General features: G+C 67.6%; 2 protein-coding genes across 2 annotated transcripts in view; one reads left to right on the top strand and one right to left on the bottom strand.

Annotated features, from left to right (window-relative positions):
• Nucleotides 1-2,276: 2,276 nt before the first annotated feature.
• Sox8 (SRY-box transcription factor 8) lies at nt 2,277-6,485 on the bottom strand. Its single transcript, XM_042672369.1, has 3 exons — nt 6,076-6,485; nt 4,339-4,568; nt 2,277-3,678 (listed from the first exon to the last, which is right to left on the bottom strand). Exons 1-3 carry the CDS (start codon nt 6,483-6,485, stop codon nt 2,930-2,932), a joined length of 1,389 nt encoding a protein of 462 aa, XP_042528303.1. The 3' UTR covers nt 2,277-2,929.
• Nucleotides 6,486-12,246: 5,761 nt separating this feature from the next.
• The window catches only part of Lmf1 (lipase maturation factor 1), a 56,900-nt gene continuing 51,326 nt past the window's right edge, over nt 12,247-17,820 (top strand). Inside the window, exons 1-2 of the mRNA XM_042672363.1 lie at nt 12,247-12,322; nt 15,530-16,081. Of these exons, the coding sequence (XP_042528297.1) occupies nt 12,247-12,322; nt 15,530-16,081 (628 nt within the window). The remainder of the gene's footprint in view (nt 12,323-15,529; nt 16,082-17,820) is intronic.

Genomic DNA, 17,820 nt, shown 5'->3' with positions numbered 1-17,820 from the left:
GGGCTTTTCCAGCCTATCAGATGTGGGCAGAGCGGCGGCGCGGCTCTCCTTTGTCTGGACAGGGCACTTGCTGTGTTCCATGGAGGCCAGAGGCCACCGGGTCTGGGCGAGGAAAGAAGTGAGGAACTCGCCACCGGCCTGCGCAGCAGACACGCCGATGGGGGGACAGTCGGGGAGAATCTGGACCGCGGCTGGAGTCGGCCTGGGAAATGGCGCCGGCCGTGAGTTCCTCCAGGATGCTGCAGGGTCCCTCAAAACTCAAAGCTAGAGGCACGGGACAGCCCCCCCCAGCCACCTCCTCAGGGCAGTGTGAGGAGGAGTCGGCGGGGGAGACCGCGGGGCCCAGGCCTGGGCTCATTCTGAGGACCAAGCCTTGGCCACGGCCCGCGCCCTCTCTCAGGCAGAGGCTCCCTGTCGCTCCCGGCTACATGAGACAGAGGGTCTGAGCCGCAGGAGTTAACGCGGAGTCCCGCCAAACCCCAACAAAACTGGCAGTGCCATCCTGCCCTCGGGACTGCCAGCCTGCAGCGCCAGGCCCAGCGTGGGCCTCGTGCAGCCCTGATGCCTGGGGCTCTCCTTGGTCCGGGGGGCTCGGGGGCCATACAGACCGGGACAGCCTTGGCTGGGGGCAGGGTGGGCTGGGCTGGCTCCACGTAGGCCGCAGGCATCCGTGAACTGGGTCTTCGCAGCCTCTCCGGACCCCCTGCCCTTCACCTGCGGCCGGACACACCTTGGGAGCCGTTGGAAACCTGGCAGCATCTCCTTGCACGGCCGGCCGGGGCGCACTGCCCTGCGCACAGGCTCGCTGGGGCGGGCAGAGGACGCAGCGTCAAGCTGGTGGGGGGTGGAGGGGTGGAAGGCACCCGCTGCTCCAGCCGTGTGTGAAAATTGCCGGGTGCCCTGCTTGTGCTCCCCGGTGGCATAGCCCCTCCCCTGCCCGCAGATGGAGAAGGCTCCGGAGGCCCCGGCGGCCCAGCCGGCCCCGGCCCAGCCACAGGCGCCCAGGGAGCTTGAGGAGGGGCTCCCCTCCCCTCCCGCACCTCCTCCCCAGAAACTCCTCCAAGCAGACAGTTCTGCCTGGCTCCCGCAGGGCAGCTTTTATCCAATCCCCCGACTGGCTCCACGCCAAGGCCCCCCAAATGCCATCAGCCTACCTAGCCTCCAGAGACCGCACGATTCACCTCAGAGGAAACCATGGCCCCAGGGCCACCCGTCTGGATTGCTTTCACCCACGGAGGCAGCGCCCGCTCCGCCCCAGGAAGGGCTGCGCTAACCACACAGGTGTTTAAGTTCCAGGACGGCAGCTTTGAGGGGCGAGGGGGGGGGGCGGGGGGGCTGGGTTGGCTCCCAGCTGCCCACTGGGGTCAGACCCACGGCAGAACCGGTCTTAAACTCACCAGGAAACCTTCACCCCCAGGTCGGCCCCGGGTTCACGGATTATCAGCACACAAAATGTGGCCCACGTAGATAAAAAGCTTTTTATTTTATCAAATCAATCTGTACAAAAGTTAGCATTGCTTGGTCAGAAAGCAGGCGGGCGGCGGTGACTGTCTCCTCAAACTGGACACCGAAAAAAACAGATTGCCTATAAACACGTTGGCGGCAGCTGCCCCCCCAAAGCCCCAGAAAGGCAAATGCAAAAAAAACCCAAACACACACACACAAAACAAAGGAGAGAGAGAAAAACACATTTTTTTTTTCTAGAAAAAGATAGGAAAAGTAGAAAAAGTACAAAGAAGCCACTTCTCCGACGTAGTTAAATTTACAAAGTTTCCAAGGCACAAGAGTCCACGGAGTAGGCGGCCGCCACCTGCGCAGCCCGGGAAGCACTTCGGCAGATCAGGTAATCATTATTCTCTAGCTACAGCGCTTAGTGGAGGAGGCTTTCATTCCACAGCTTGGTAGGTGGTGTCTGCCGCCGAAGAGCCAAGATGATCACGGCTCTGCGGCCCACAGCTTGCAGGGAACTGTCTTCTGCCTCTCGGCACCACACCGAGGGGCACAGCCCCTGCCTTCTGAAGTCCAACGTGACACCGGGGAGCGTGCCCCGTCAGACGTCACGGGGCAGATCTTGCAGGGCACCGAGTTCTGGGGGGCCTTTGGAGCTCGGGGTCTACCGGAGTCCCAGCCACAGACCCACAATGCCGGCCGGCACTGCCGTCCCACCCCCCGCCAGCTTCCCGGCTTGCCTTCTGTCTTGAATTCTACTCTCTGCACGAATTACTTCATTAATTATAGAGATAAAAATAATACAGAACATAAATACGTCAACAGCCTTCGAAACAAAACACGTTTAAGCTTTAAAAATAAGAATTACCAAAAACAAACACACACACACACAAAAGAGAGACGTGTTCGTCTCAGCCAAACCTTGCCAGGAAGAACTCTGACTATGAGGAACACCTCCATCTCCCGGCTGGTCCCAAGAGATGCTGGAACAAATGCATCCCACGAGCCCTCCGAAGGGCTGATGCTGCGGAGCAGCAAGCGGCCCGCGGTCCCAGGGGTGCTGGGGCTGGTGTGGACCACAGCCCACCCAGCCTTGGGACCTCGGGGCCCCTTCCTCCCTTTGTCCTCTTTCACATACGAAGACGCAAATCCCAGATGCACTGACACCTCCGGGGCCTTGCGGAGGGGGGCGAGGAGGAGCGGATGGCTGTCATTTTGGAATCACCAGTCACACGGAGGTGGGGAGAATAACAAGAGGAAAAGGAAGCGAGCTCTGTCTGCTGGCAGAAGCGTGGAGATCACAAGGCAAGGGGGCATCTGGGACCGGGGCGAAGGCCGGTTTCCCATAGACTCAGCAGGCACTTGCCGGAGCTCAGGCAGCCTGGCTGTCTTCCCGCTCCACAGTGCACGCTCCTGGGCGACCTCGGGGCCCTGGCTGCGCTCCCAGGACAGCGCGCACCCCAGGGGGTCCGGCGGGGCCTCAGGGCCGGGTCAGCGTGGTGTAGACGGGCTGGTCCCAGTTGCTGCTGGGGCTGTGGGAGGGCGGCATGGAGAGCCCATTGAGCAGGGGTGAGGCGTAGGGCCGGCGGGAGGAGTGGAAGTAGGGGTACTGGTAGAGGCTGGGGGGGTAGCCGGGGTACGGGCTGTAGTAGTTGGAGGCCTGCAGGTCGGTGTAGTCGCACTGCGCGCTGGCAAAGGAGCTGGCGGCCGCGGCGGGGGCGGCCGCGGCGCCCGCCTGGGTGCCGTAGGAGCCGTAGTCCGCGCGGCCGGGAGAGCCGTGCGGCTGGTCGCCGTAGCGGCTGGGGCTGAGCTGCTCCCTCTTGATGTGTGGCCGCGGGGGTCCCGCCTCCGTGGGCGACGCCGAGGCCGACGGGGTGCCCTTGTGGGCCCACACGGGAGACGCCCCCACGCTGGCCGGCCCCGAGGCGGGGTAGGAGGTACCTCCGTAAGAGCCGCCCGCAGCCGTGGCCTGGCTGGGCTCCGCGGGGAGGGCGGAGTGGCCGTTCAGTGGCAGGTACTGGTCAAACTCGTGGACGTCGAAGGCGTCCATGTTGCTGATGACCTCGCTGCTGAGCTCCGAGATGTCCACGTTGCTGAAGTCGATGTTCTGCCGCCCGCTGTCCGCCAGACGGCGGCCTTCCAGCTTCAGCTCCTGCTTGGCGCCGGTGCCCCCGGGGTGCAGGTCGGTCTTAGGGGTGGTGGGTGGGGTGGGCGGCCCGTGGGTGTGGCCTGTGGAAGAGAGCGCGTGGCAGGGATGAATGCCTCCTCTGTGGGGCCTGGGGGGGGCAGCCCGGCTGACGGCCGCAGGTAGGAATGAACGGCTTTTTGTTTCTTTACTTTCTCAGAAATTCCTGCCAGCTCAGACCCACACCTCACTCTTCAGTGGAGAAAATTCCGCCCAGCAGTGTGCTGCGGGGAGGCTCAGGGCCCTCCCCGAAGGGGGGGGGGGGATGTGGCCGCTAGGCCCACCAGAGTGAACAAGCCAGGTACAGCCAAGCGGCTGAGCGGCTGAGGCGCAGGGCTGAGGGCCAGGGTCCCGCCCATCAGCCCGGCTCAGAAGCTGGGGCTGCTGACCCCGAGTGGGCAGAGGCTTGCACAGGAGACAGCGTGGGTGAGCCTGGCTGAGAACACCCCCCGCAGGAGCAATGGACCAAGCAGAGCGGCCGGATGGTGGGGTTTGCAGGGCTACGCAGCCCCCGCCCCTCCCACCCAGTACATCAGGAACAGCTGCAGCCGGGGCCTCCCCGTGTACCCGGGCTGTCTGGGCGCCTGCCCTGGAGGAAGCCCTGCTCCTCCCCCATGGCTCAGCCTCCGACTAGCCGGGCCTGCCTTCCTCCCCCCTCCCCCCCGCCGTGGGGCTCTCTGACTCCGAGGGGGCTGGGGGCCCACCTGTGTGGTCACCGTGGTGGGGGGTGTCGCTGAGGACTGAGTCGGCCTTGTACAGGACCCCTCCAGGGTGATGGCCCAGCTCTGGGCCCGAGTCGGAGTCGCTGCGGCCGGGCTTCACGCTCTTCCTCCGGCGGGGCTGGTACTTGTAGTCGGGGTGGTCTTTCTTGTGCTGGACGCGAAGCCGCTCGGCCTCCTCCACAAACGGACGCTTCTCGCTCTCACTCAGCAAGCTGCAGGGCGCACAGCAGGGCAGGGGTGGCACCGAGCTCCAGAGCCGCCGCCTGTCTGGCCAGCCAGCACCGCACGCGTGCTGCACCGCGTCAGGTGCCCAGGGGCACAGGCTGGGGACCGGACCCCTGCCCAGCGGCCGTCCTCTGAGACCGGCCCTCGGGGGAGGTCCGGCGGGGCTTCCTGCTCACACCACCAGTTCTACCCAAACTCTTCCTCTTCCTCCTCCGACGTCCCCCCTTTCCCGAACCTCCGAGGTAGCCTCTCTTCCAGGCTGTCTGAGGGCCAAAGCCCACAAGAACCACGATACTGCACACGGACCTGACTGCCCGGGGCCATGCCCATTCCCAGGCCTCTGGTGGCACAGCCAAAACCCTGGGACTCCAGGGCCTCCGCCTCCCTCTAACCACCTCCGGGGCAGGGCTGCCCCCCGCCGGTTCACAGCGCCCCAGGCCTGTATCCAGACCCGGAGGCAGGGCAGATGGGGGTTGGACGAGACCCACCGGCGCTCCAGCCCCCCCACCCCCTTCACCAACCCCCGTAGAGCCCTGCCGTGGGGGGGGAGAGCCGAGCTGTCTGCCGCGGCACCGGCGGCGCCTCCCTTCCCGCCCTGCTCCTGGGCACGGAGTCGGCCGGGCGGGGGTGGGGGGACGCGGGCCCCGCGGGACGCCTGGGGAGCAGCTTGGTGCCCGCCCCGCGCCTGCCCCGCGCCCCGCACCCCCTGCCCCGCGCCCAGCACCCCTTGCCCCGCGCCTGCCCCGCGCCCCGCACCCCCTGCCCCGCGCCCAGCACCCCTTGCCCCGCGCCTGCCCCGCGCCCCGCACCCCCTGCCCCGCGCCCAGCACCCCTTGCCCCGCGCCTGCCCCGCGCCCCGCACCCCCTGCCCCGCGCCCAGCACCCCTTGCCCCGCGCCTGCCCCGCGCCCCGCACCCCCTGCCCCGCGCCCAGCACCCCTTGCCCCGCGCCTGCCCCGCGCCCCGCACCCCCTGCCCCGCGCCCAGCACCCCTTGCCCCGCGCCTGCCCCGCGCCCCGCACCCCCTGCCCCGTGCCTGCCCCACGCCCCGCGCCCCGCACCCCTTGCCCCGTGCCTGCCCCACGCCCCGCGCCCCGCACCCCCTGCCCCGTGCCCCGCACCCCCTGCCCCGCGCCTGCTCCGCACCCCGCACCCCCTGCCCCGCGCCCCGCGCCCCGCGCCTGCCCCGCACCCCCTGCCCCGTGCCTGCCCCGCACCCCGCACCCCCTGCCCCGTGCCCCGCACCCCCTGCCCGGCGCCCCGCGCCCCCTGCCCCGCGCCTGCCCCGCACCCCCTGCCCCGTGCATGCCCCGCGCCTGCCCCGCGCCCCGCACCCCCTGCCCGGCGCCCTGCGCCCCCTGCCCCATGCCCCGCGCCCCCTGCCCGGCGCCCTGCGCCCCCTGCCCCATGCCCCGCGCCCCCTGCCCGGCGCCCTGCGACCCCTGCCCCGCGCCCCCTGCCCCGCGCCCCCTGCCCCGCGCCCGCCCGCGCTCACCGCCACAGCTTGCCCAGCGTCTTGCTGAGCTCCGCGTTGTGCAGGTGCGGGTACTGGTCGGCCAGCTTGCGCCGCGCCGCCTGCGCCCACACCATGAAGGCGTTCATGGGCCGCTTCACGTGCGGCTTGGCCTTGAGCGCGCCGCCGCCGCCGCCGCGCGCGGGCATGGGCACCAGGCTCCAGTCGTAGCCCTTGAGCACCTGCGACACCGCGTCGCGGATGCAGGCGGGGAACCGCTCGTCCGCCGCCGCCGCCGCCGCCTCGCCGCGGCCCGCCGCGCGGCCCCGGCCCTCGGAGCCCGCGGGCGACGGCGGCGCGTCCGAGTCCGAGTCCTCCACGCGCGACGCGGGGCTGCCGGTGCCCGCCGGGCTGCAGGGCGGCTGCGCGCGGGCCTCGCTCATGTCCAGCATCGGGCCGCGCGCACGGGGCGCGCCGAGGGCCGGGCCGGGTCCGAGCTCCGGGGCCCGGGGTCGCCGCGCGCAGCCCAACCTCCCCCCGCGGCCGCCGAACCCGCGCCGGACGCGCGCCGCCGCCGCCGCCGCAGCTCCGTCCCGGGCCCGGCCCGCAACAAGTTTCTTTAAGCCGAGCCCGGGCCCCGCCCCTCGGCCCCGATTGGCCGGCGCCCGGCCCGGGGGCGGAGCCTGACGCCCCGCCCCGCCCGGCCAGGGCCCCGCCCGGCGCACCACGTGGGCCCCGCGCCCCGCAGCCCACGCCCGGCGGCCCGCGCCCCGCACCGGCCGCTTCCCCGGGGCTCCCCGGCCTCCCCGCGCCGCCTTGAGCCCGGCCGACGCGCCCGGGACGCGCGCCGCGGGGACCCCCGGCGGGTCCGAGGTGGGCGAGGGCTTCCCGCACCCCGCCGTGCCGGGCGGGGCGGCCGCGTCCCTGGGGCGGCGGGCGGGCGGCGGGCCGGACGCGGGGGCTCGGCCTTCCGGGCGTGACCCGGCCGGCGCAGGCCCCGGCGGGAGGCCTGGGTGGTCCGCGGAGGCGGGGGCCGGGCCGGGCGGGCGCCCCGCGCGGGCGGAGGGGAGGGCGCGGGGTCGGCGCGGGGACGAGGGGCCGCCGCCTCCCCGCCCGGCTTGCACGGCTTGCGTCTCGGCCCGGGCGCCCGGCTCCAGCCGCGGATGCGGGAGGTGGGGGACGCGGGGCGGCATCCTCCCGGTGTGGCCAGATTCGAAGGGGCTACGCCGGCACAGAACGTTCCAGAGCGCACCTTTCCAAGCCAGGCACCAGCCGTCCCGGACTGCAGACCCCAGAGCAGCCTGGCCCTGGGCAGCCTGGCCCTGGGCAGCCTGGCCTTGAGCAGCCGGCCTCCCTGGGCAGCCTGGCCCTGGGCAGCCTGGCCCTGAGGAGCCTGGCCCTGGGCAGCCGGCCTCCCTGGGCAGCCTGGCTCTGGGCAGCCTGGCCCTGAGCAGCCGGCCTCCCTGGGCAGCCTGGCCCTGAGGAGCCTGGCCCTGGGCAGCCAGCCTCCCTGAGCAGCCTGGCCCTGAGCAGCGGACCTCCCTGGGCAGCCTGGCCCTGGGCATCCTGGCCCTGGGCATCCTGGCCCTGAGGAGCCTGGCCCTGAGCAGCCAGCCTCCCTGAGCAGTGGGCCTCCCTGAGCAGTGCGCCTCCCTGGGCAGCGGGCCTTCCCTCCCCCCGGCTCCCCTTCCCTTGGAGGTCCCCGCACTCAGGGCATGGGCACGCACACACACCTCCCCAACACACACACCCTCCCCAGCATACACACCAACACACGCCCGCCCTCCCTAGCACACACACACTCCCTAGCACACACACACTCCCCAGCACACACACACACACACACACACACCCTCCCCAGCCCCTGGGGCCCTTCACAAGGTGTGAGACCCCAGGAGGGTCCACCGGTGCTGCTTGTCTCCGGCCTCCGTGGAAAGCGCCGGCCAGCGCTGTGTCTGAGCTAGATAGTGAGTTGTGAGTGGAGGAGGAGACGGAGACCTGGTTCAAACCCTTCCCAGCTCGGGACCCGCCAGGCTCCGTGCAGCCCGCGCCTCCAGGGTGCTGGGCAGAGTCCTCTCGGCCTGCGGAAGTTCGCCCGCAGGGGAGGAGCCACGGAAGGCTAAGGCCCCGTTCATCTGAGAGCTGGAGGAGGAGGGCGCCGCTCCCAGGGCGCAAACCCACGGGGCTTTCGACACAGGGGTCTCGTGGTGGAGGGGCGCGTCTGAGCCGCCACGGCCCGCCTTGCAGGCCGCAGGTCCTCGTCCAAGCGTACCATCTCCCGTCTTCCCCCGGCTCTTCTCTCCTGCCCGCAGGACCTCACCCCAGACCTGATGACCATCACCTGGACTGCTTGGCCGTCTCCAGGGGAAGGAATGGCTGGCCAGGGCTCGTCCTCGGGCAGCTAGCCCTGGCACCTCAGAGAGCAGATGGACCCCCACAAGAGGCATGGGCCGGAGGCTCCCTCTGCCCACAGTCCTGGCTCAGACACCGCCGTTGTCTCTCCACACCCTTGTCTTGTGGGGACGGTGGCAGGAAGCCCTGGGTCTGTGCTGGGCCAGTGTCCCCACTGCAGACCAGGGTCCCCGCTGCTGCCCTTGTCCACCTCAGCCCATCAGGAGTCAGGGACAGCGTGTCCACAGGGGGGGGTAGGCCCCCGAGCCCCAGGCCGGCACATTACTGCGGGGGCCTCTCTGGTTTCTGTGCTCAGGGCAGTGCATCGGGCAGTTGGCATCCCGTTCTAGTCATTAATCTCAGAGATTAATTAGTGCTTTTAATTACTGGCTGGTCTGGCAGAAGTAGAGAAGGGTGAATTCAGAGCAGCAGCTCCTGAAGACAGCTGCCTTGCCTGTCCTGTCCCCAGAGAAGCTGGACAGGGGCTACTGGGCTCCGCTCAGGACCCCCCCGGGGTCCAGCCTCCCTCTAACAGATGCGAGGGCCCTTGGCCAAGCGCCCCGGCTGGACGACCCCACCTTAGCATAGTGGTCTCGAGGACTCAGAGCTGGCTAGCCGGGAGTTCTGGCTGGGCTGAGGATCCATTCCTGGCCTCCTGGCCCAGGAGTGAAGCGCCTACCCCGTTCCTGTCTCTCAGCGGGTACTCCCAGCGGGCCCGGCCCAGGGTCCTGGAGAAGCTGCCAGTCTCCTCAGTGTCCTCACTGCAGACCCCCCGCCCCCCGCCCCGCCGTCCCTCCTGCCTGGGCTCTGCTGTTTGAAGGGATTCGGGGAAGGGGAAATCCTGCCTGCGATGACGGGTGCACAATGTGCTTGGGGAAGCTGGGGTGTCTACCCTGCACCCATCAGCCTCTGCTGCTGTGATCCCCAAGCTCCTGGCCGGCCCACCCTGTCAGGGCTCGGGCAGAGCTGATCCAAGCCACGCCCACTGGTGCTCAGCACTTCCTGCTCAACACGCAGAGGGCGCTCCTGCAGCCATGTGACAAAATCCTTGGCAAGATCCCGCCCACAGCCATCCCTAGGAGAGTGAGGACCCTCCACGTCTGCTCCTTGTGCCTCAGCCCCATTCCCAGTGCTCAGCCTCCACGCCTCAGCCCCATTCCCAGTGCTCAGCCTCCACGCCTCAGCCCCATTCCCGGTGCTCAGCCTCCACGCCTCAGCCCCATTCCCGGTGCTCAGCCTCCACGCCTCAGCCCCATTCCAGCCCAGGATATCTCGGGCCTTCGGACCATCGCAGTCCCTGGTCTCCTGACCTCAGCCTGGCCTTCACCACCGTCTCCATCATTCCCTCCATGCCAGGCTCTCTTCTGGATACCGAGACACCATGTAGGGTCCGGGAGAGGCTGTCAGCCAGGGACAGGACGCTGATGGGCCTTGTACTTCAGAAACCATGTCCTGTACCAGGGGTGGTGGCTCAGGCTCTAGCTACAATAGCTCACAAGGCAGAAGGCAGGGGTTTTGGTTGAAGGCCAGCTCAGGCATTAAATGTTCGTAAGACTGGCTCTTAAGCGGCAGTTGGGCACGGGGTTTTGTGCACCTGTCATCCCAGTGACGGAGGGGAGCAAATGGGAGACTCACAGTCCAGGCCCAACTGGACATAACGCGAGACCCTACCTTGAAAATGACGAACGCCAGCTGGGTGCTGGTGATACACGCCTGCCGCCTTAGCTGCTCGGGAGGCTAAGATCCAGGGGATTTCAGTTTTAAGGCCAGTCTGTGTGTAAAAGCGTGCTAGACTCCATCTCCAAAATAAACAGGGAAAAGGAAGGCTGGAGGTATGACTCAAAAGGTAGAGGCAGCCTGGCAAGTGCCAGGCTCTGAGTTGAACTACAAGGAAAGAGCGAGCGAGCAGCCTCTGAGCTCAGCCCGTGGTCTGTCTGCCAGTGCCCGGGTCCACTGTTGCAGGCTGGACTCTTGAGTCCAAACAAGCACCGTTGTTTTTGCTCACGGTGCATGTTTGGACCTCTCAGGGTAGCCGGGGAGGCGCGTGGCTCTAAGTGACCGAGCCACAGTGACGATTCCCGGTGCGGTGAGAGGGAGCTCCAGTCCTCCGGGGACCAGGCTAGTTAGGCGCGCCCACAAAAGCACCTTCATCATTTTCTGGGTGCAGGGGAGGCCTTAGCAAAATGCCCCTGGGGGGGGGACTGACACGTGGGACAGCCCTCTCCCCTCCCCCGGCACCAGGCAGGCCATGGTTGCAGAAGCAGCAGTGGCGGCCTAAGGTCTAGACCAGTCCTGGGTCAAGTTTCCTGGAGCACAGGTCCCAGGAGATGCCAGGCTCTGCCTCTGCGCCCAACATCAGGGCTCTGGCCCTGGGTGCTGACCTGACTGGAGGTTTGGGGCTGTTTGTTATGCAGCAGGAGAGGGACCCTGTGTGACCAGTGCAGAGATGGATACAGTTCTGAAGGCTGAGTCCAGGCCACAGGCCTCTGGGTTCTGACCTCTGGGCAGCGTCCGAGATTTCTTCCTGTTCTAAACACAATTTCATGAAGAAAAAAAGGACAAAGGCCTCCTCTGTGTTTTACCCTAGAGCTCTGTCTCCAGAGAGCCATTAAGAGCTCTGCCTCACCACTGCCCGGCAGTCACGGCGGACGGCGGCCCCTCTGGGATGTGGTGGGCGAGGAGGCTGTGGGAGGGGAGGCTCAGCCTCAGCGTGGCCCACAAGAAGCACAACACCTGCCCGCCTCCCCCGGCAGCGCTGGCCGCTGGACAGCAGGGCTGGGAGAAGCCCGAAGCCACGGTCCCTCTAGGGGAAGGGGACAGATGTGAGCACCGGTGCCACCCCCCCCCCCAGCGGACTTCAAAACATGAAAAATTGTGGTAAATGAAGGATGTACAATTCGACTCGGGCCCAAGCTGGGTTCGCGCCGGTGCCAGGGACAGCTGCGATTGCATGTCAGGGACAATCACGCTGAGGCGGTGGGGGTGGCGGGCCCGGGTGCCCGGGGACAGCTGGACGAGGTGTTGACAGGGGCCTCATTCCTCGGGGAGGCGTCCCGCAGCTGTGGGAGGGCCGCCAGCCCTCGGGCTGGGCGCCCTGTCCCCTTGGCGGTGCCGGGGCAGCTCCGGGCTGCGTGGCACAAGGCCCAGCCCGGGGCGGGCATGCTCCAGCCTCCACGGACCCAGCCTGGGCCGGGCAGGCGGCTCCTCTTGACCACTGTTCTATCTCCCTTCTGTTTTCGTGGGTCCTTTGAAGCCCTGGGGCTCCCCTCCCCTCGGCTGCCCATTCTTCTAACTTTCTGCCTGGTAGTGTTAGCTCAGGACTCTCTCTGCCCCTCCTCCTGCCGGTGAGCACTCGGGGTACAGCCGGGTGCTGGCAGAGGACCTGGGCCCCGGTGACAGGCCCAGGTCGCTGCGGCTCTGCCGTCCTGCTGGCCACCACCCATGCATGCATTTCCTAGATGGATGGCTCCATCCGGGTATTTTGCTTTGTTGAGACAGGATCTCTAGAGGCAGCCCAAGCTGACCTTGAACCTGAGGGCTTCCTGCCTCCGCTTCCAAGTGCTGGGACTGCAGATGTGCACCACCGGACCCAGCTTCCACCAGGTTTGCAGTTTCCATTTTCTCTGTGGTGTTTCTTTGGGCCTAAGACCCAGCTGTATCCCGAAGTTGTCTACAACTGTGAAGTGTCTAGTAAAGTCAGGCCTGGGGTCAAGAAAGACTCATCATTGCTCAGGTGAAAGCTATGCCGTCCAGGTGCTGCTTATATCCAGCCTTAGTGTTGTTTTGTTGTTGTTGTTCTGACTGAGGTGAGATTCACGTAGCATGAATGTGGCCATGGTCAACGGGAGGCTTCAGCAGTGCTTATGCGCCCACAATTCCACGTTGTCTCCTCTGTCGAGTGAGGGTCTCCAGGTGAGCCTCTACACCAAGCATCCACAGCCCCCTCTCTGTCTCCCGCCAGCTGCCTCTTCCCACTCCCTACCGCTGCATCCGTGGCTATCTTGTCCCAGCTTTCTGTTTCATCCACATTGTATCAGAATTTTGTTCCTGTTTGCCCATGAATACCACCCCAGGGCACTTCTGATTAAACTCCGGCTGATATGGACAAGGTTCAGCCATTGGCAGCTTCTCCTTGGCCGGTGTGACTTGCTCTCCAGCCAGTTCCAGACAGTCTCAGGAAGCTGGACCTGGCAGGAAACGCGGATGCAGAGGGCAGGCGTGCCCAGCAGACCCCTCCACCGGCCATGCCCACCCTGGACAAACCCAGAGAGGGAGCCCAGGGCCCAGCCTGGGCTGGAGGGCAGGATGCTGAAACAAGAGGCCCTTTTCTGCTCCGCACAATGCCTCATTGTGCCCTTCTGTGGGGAGGACAATTCGGCCCCAGCAGGGGAAGCTGAGGACAAAGGCTCTTTTGTGAGGACAGTCCCCACCTGAACAACAGTGCAGAGAGTTCCACCTGATGGCAGAGCTGTCCTCTGTCCCCTCTGCCGCTCTGGCCTGCAGGCTGGACCTGCTGGCTCTGCTGGCTCTGCAGGCTCACGCTGCTCTCTCCACAGGGCCTTGGGGGTCACTCTGTACCTGGAACCCTCTAGTGAGGATGGGAAGGCCTGGGCTCAGGGTACCCCTCCCCCAGCCTGACTGTCCCCAGAGTCCTGGCCTGTCAGTCTCCACAGGACCCCAAGGCTTCTGGCCTGACTCCCCCAGGACCCCAAGACTTGCAGGCCCTGGGTACACCCACCCCTCGGGAGACAGCAGGATGTGCACAGCGTTTGTGCTGCCCACTGCAACATCTGTTCGGGGTCATGCTTCACAGCTGGGCTCCTGAGGGAGGTTTTCTCACAGAGAAAAACGAAATAAACCAAACCACACTGTAAGATGTACTTACATGCTATTTTCCCAGCATCTGGGCTGGGGAGGGGGGGGGAGGTCGGAGGCTGGAGAGGGGTCTCAGAAGCTGCTGCTCTGGCCTAGACTTGGCGGGGATCCAGGGTGCATGGCTGATCCCTGCCCTCTTCTCACTCCCTGTAGATGTGAGGGGTAAACAAACAGTAAACTTGGATCATTTGACCATGGAAGCATTGATAATTTAGATGTCAAAACAGCAGGATAAAAATTCAAGGCTGGGGCTGGGAAGATGGCTTCGCAGTAGAGTGCTTGCCTAGCATGCATGAAGCCCCGGGTTCCATTCCCGAGTAGTACCACATACACAGAAAAAGCAGGAAGTGGTGCTGTAGCTCAAGTGGTAGAGAACCAGCCTTGAGCAAAATAAGCTCAGGAACAGTGCCCAGGCCCTGAGTTCAAGACCTAGGACCGGCAAAAAGAAAAATTGAAAGGCTAAAGGCAAAAAGATGCTAAAATCAACACCCAGACAGCCATCCGCAGTATGCACAAGGGGGCAGGGCCTAATACGCAAAGGGCACTGAAAAGCTTGCCCAGTGCCGTAGGGCTGGCCGTCTCTCCTTTATACACGTGTACACTTCCAAGCAGTGACATACACCGCGCAACCCCCCCCCCCCCCCCCCGCCCAAAAAAAAAAACCAGAAGCAGGAGCTAGGCTCTGATCAGGCCATGGGTCAGCTCTTCCCTCCTCCTGAGTTCTCAGCGGCCTTTTTCTTTTACTCTTTTATTTTTTATTACTAGTATGTATCAGTTGCGCAGGGGATTTCATGGTGACTTTTCCATATATTGTGCCCTGGTGCCCTCCCTACCCTTCTTACATTTCAGCAGGACTCATTGCTCTATTTCCACACATGAGAACAAACTGCTTCCACCATACTCATCTTCATTCACCCCTTCTACTGGTGTGCCCCTTCCCCCAGAGCCTGTCTTACTTTCCTGTCCTTTTTTTAAGTGTTTACTAATTGCACCAAGCGATGTCAACATGGTACTTCAAACGTAAACATATCATGTTTTGCTCAGAACACCCCTGTTGACAAAAGGTGAATAAATGCAAACGTGGTACTCATTACCCGTGGCTGAGAATGAACTCTACAACTTGTGGGTGGGGACAGGAGGGGAAAACTAGGAGAGAAGTAAGAAATGTACTCTTGATTTTGTAGCTGTAACCCCCTCTGTACATCTTCATAATAACAATAAAAATATTTACCAAAACAGAATACCCTCTATTGTTTCCTCTTTCCTGGTCCTCCCAACTCCTATCGAGCAAGTTTTCACTGAGATTCCGTCTGCCGTCTTCATACATGGTTGTACTGTATTTCAAAATTAGTCATCCTTCACCTTCCTTTTTGTCTCTCTCTCCTTTCCCTCATCCCCCCAAATGTCATGTTATATGTGTTTATACATGCACGTACACACATGTGTGTACACTGTTGATAAATATGTATTTTAGGTCTAGCTTCCACATGTGAGTGGAACACACATGTAACATGCTCAGTAGCATGTTCTCAGCTATATGCATTGACTGTGCTCAGTAGCGTGTTCTTTCTTTTCTTTTCTTTTTTTTTTGGGGGGGGTCTGGTCGTGGGGCCTGAACTCTGGGCCTGGGCGCTGTCCCTCAGCTCTTCAGCTCAAGGCTAGCTCTCTACCACTTGAGCCACAGCGCCACTTCCGGCTTTTTTCTTTTTGCTTATGTGGTGCTGAGGAATCGAACCCAGCGCCTCAGGCATGCAAGGTAAGCGCTCTACCACTGAGCCACCTTCCCAGCCCCCAGTAGCGTGTGCTCTGCGCATTGGCGGTGCTGGGCAGCGTGTGCCCCGCGCATTGGCGGTGCTGGGCAGCGTGTGCCCCGCGCATTGGCGGTGCTGGGCAGCGTGTGCCCCGCGCATTGGCGGTGCTGGGCGCGCGTTTTAAGGCCCCGTGGTAGGACCGCACTCTTCGTGGCTGGGCAGCCCTGGTCCAGCTGGTGTGAGCAGCTCTGCGGGCGGGGAAGGCGGCTCGGCAGTGGAGCGCTGAGGGACGGCGCCAGGCCCAGGCCCGCGACCGACGGCGGCAGGTCCGACGGTGGGTCGGCCTGTCTGTCTGTCTGTCTGTGGTGTCGGTTTGCTTTCTTGGCTTCGGCCGCGCAGAGGCGGAGACTGTGACGTTTCCACCCGCGAGCAACGTGGACGGTCCGCGCTCTACCGACTCGCTATTCTGTCACTCACAGGCTGTGAGCCTCCGCGTGGCCCGGCCCCAGGTCTGCGCTGGCCCCGCCCGGGCTCCCGATCGCGATCCTTCGCGTCCACCGCGTCCTTCCCGCCGCCAGCTGAGCCCAGAGCCGCGCGGGGGCGGGGCCCGCGGGAGGGCGGGGCCATCGGAGAAGGCGTGGCGCCGGGCGGAGGGCGGGGCCTGCGGGAGGGCGGGGCCATCGGAGAAGGCGTGGCGCCGGGCCGGAGGGCGGTGTCTGCGGAGAGGGCCGGCGCCGGGGCCCGCGGGCGGGGCCTGAGGAGAAGGCGCGGCCAGCAGAGGGGCGGCTTCCGGGCCGGTGGGCGGGGCCTCGCGGCGTGCCGCCGTCTTCGCGCATGCGCGGAGTCCGTCGTGCAAATGGCCGCGTACGAGGAGCCGCTGAGGAGACGGAAGGTCGGGAGCGCAGACCCGGCGCCCGGGTCGCCGCCGCCCGCGCCGAGTCGCGAGCCCGCAGGCCGCCCGGACCGCCTGCAAGCGGGCACCTTCTGGCTGACGCGGGTCGTGCTCCTGCGGGCGCTGGCTTTCGTTTACTGTGAGTGTCTGCGGGGCGCGGGCCGGGCCGGGCCGGGCCGGGGCGGGGGGGGGCGCGGGCCGGGCCGGGGGGCGGGCGCGGGCCGGGGCGGGGGGGGGCGCGGGGCGGGGGGGGGCGCGGGCCGGGGCGGGGGGGGGCGCGGGGGCGGGGGGGGGGCGCGGGGCGGGGGGGGGGGCGCGGGGGCGGGGCGGGGGGGGGGGGGCGCGGGCCGGGCCGGGGCGGGGGCGGGCGCGGGCCGGGGCGGGGGGGGGGGCGCGGGGCGGGGGGGGGGGGGGCGCGGGCCGGGGCGGGGGCGGGCGCGGGCCGGGGCGGGGGGGGGCGCGGGGCGGGGGGGGCGGGGGCGCGGGGCGGGGGGGGGGGGCGCGGGCCGGGGCGGGGGGTACGCGGGCCGGGGGGGGACGCGGGCCGGGGCGGGGGGGGCGCGGGCCGGGCAGGGCGCGGGGCGGGGGGGGGGGGGCGCGGGCGGGGCGGGGGGGGGGGCGCGGGCCGGGGCGGGGCGGGGCGCGGGCCGGGGCGGGGCGGGGGGGGGCGGGCCGGGGCGGGGCGGGGGGGGGCGGGCCGGGCCGGGGCGGGGGGGGCCTCGGGCCTGTCCTCGGGGGTCGGGGCCGTCGGGGTCCCCAGGGCGCGCCGGGACCCTCGTTCTTCTCGAACGCTTCTGGAACTCCCTTTCCCTTGGTGGGTGGCTGACCTCACGTGCTGACCTCTATGCTCACCTGGACCCCGGCCCCGCCCCTGGGCTCACCTGGACCCCCGCCCCGCCCCCTCAGCGCCCCCGACCCCCGCCCCGCCCCCTCAGCGCCCCCGGGACCCCAGCCCCTCCCCCTCAGCGCCCCCGGACCCCCGCCCCGCCCCCTCAGCGCCCCCGGATCCCCGCCCCGCCCCCTCAGCGCCCCCGGACCCCCGCCCCGCCCCCTCAGCGCCCCCGGACCCCCGCCCGGCCCCCTCAGCGCCCCCGGACCCCCGCCCCGCCCCCTCAGCGCCCCCTCAGCGCCCCGGACCCCAGCCCCGCCCCCTCAGCGCCCCCGGACCCCCGCCCGGCCCCCTCAGCGCCCCCGGACCCCAGCCCCGCCCCCTCAGCGCCCCCGGACCCCAGCCCCGCCCCCTCAGCGCCCCCTCAGCGCCCCGGACCCCAGCCCCGCCCCCTCAGCGCCCCCGGACCCCAGCCCCGCCCCCTCAGCGCCCCCGGACCCCAGCCCCCGCCCCCTCAGCGCCCCCTCAGCGCCCCGGACCCCAGCCCCGCCCCCCTCAGCGCCCCCTCAGCGCCCCGGACCCCAGCCCCGCCCCCTCAGCGCCTCCGGACCCCCGCCCCGCCCCCTCAGCGCCCCCGGACCCCAGCCCCGCCCCCTCAGCGCCTCCGGACCCCCGCCCCGCCCCCTCAGCGCCCCCCGGACCCCAGCCCCGCCCCCTCAGCGCCTCCGGACCCCAGCCCCGCCCCTGGGCTCACCTGGACCCCCGCCCCGCCCCCTCAGCGCCCCCGGACCCCAGCCCCGCCCCCTCAGCGCCCCCGGACCCCAGCCCCGCCCCCTCAGCGCCCCCGGACCCCAGCCCCGCCCCCTCAGCGCCCCCGGACCCCAGCCCCGCCCCCTCAGCGCCCCCGGACCCCAGCCCCGCCCCCTCAGCGCCCCCCGGACCCCAGCCCCGCCCCCTCAGCGCCCCCGGACCCCAGCCCCGCCCCCTCAGCGCCCCCTCAGCGCGCCTGGACCCGGGCCTGCCCCCTCAGAGCACCTGGACCCCCACAG

This window comes from Dipodomys spectabilis, unplaced genomic scaffold, assembly GCF_019054845.1.
Source record: "Dipodomys spectabilis isolate Male_0828 unplaced genomic scaffold, ASM1905484v1 ptg000700l, whole genome shotgun sequence".
Taxonomy (NCBI): domain Eukaryota; kingdom Metazoa; phylum Chordata; class Mammalia; order Rodentia; family Heteromyidae; genus Dipodomys; species Dipodomys spectabilis.
Note: the sequence above shows the minus strand (reverse complement) of the source record. Positions and strands in the feature narration are given on the sequence as shown.

Coding starts and splice junctions, on each gene's coding strand:
- Sox8 (XM_042672369.1), bottom strand. CDS start 6,485: ATGCTGGACATGAGCGAGGCCCGCGCGCAGCCGCCCTGCAGCCCGGCG. Junction 4,569..6,075: donor ACGCTGGGCAAGCTGTGGCG/GTGAGCGCGGGC, acceptor TGCGCCCTGCAG/CTTGCTGAGTGAGAGCGAGA. Junction 3,679..4,338: donor CCACCACGGTGACCACACAG/GTGGGCCCCCAG, acceptor TCTCTTCCACAG/GCCACACCCACGGGCCGCCC.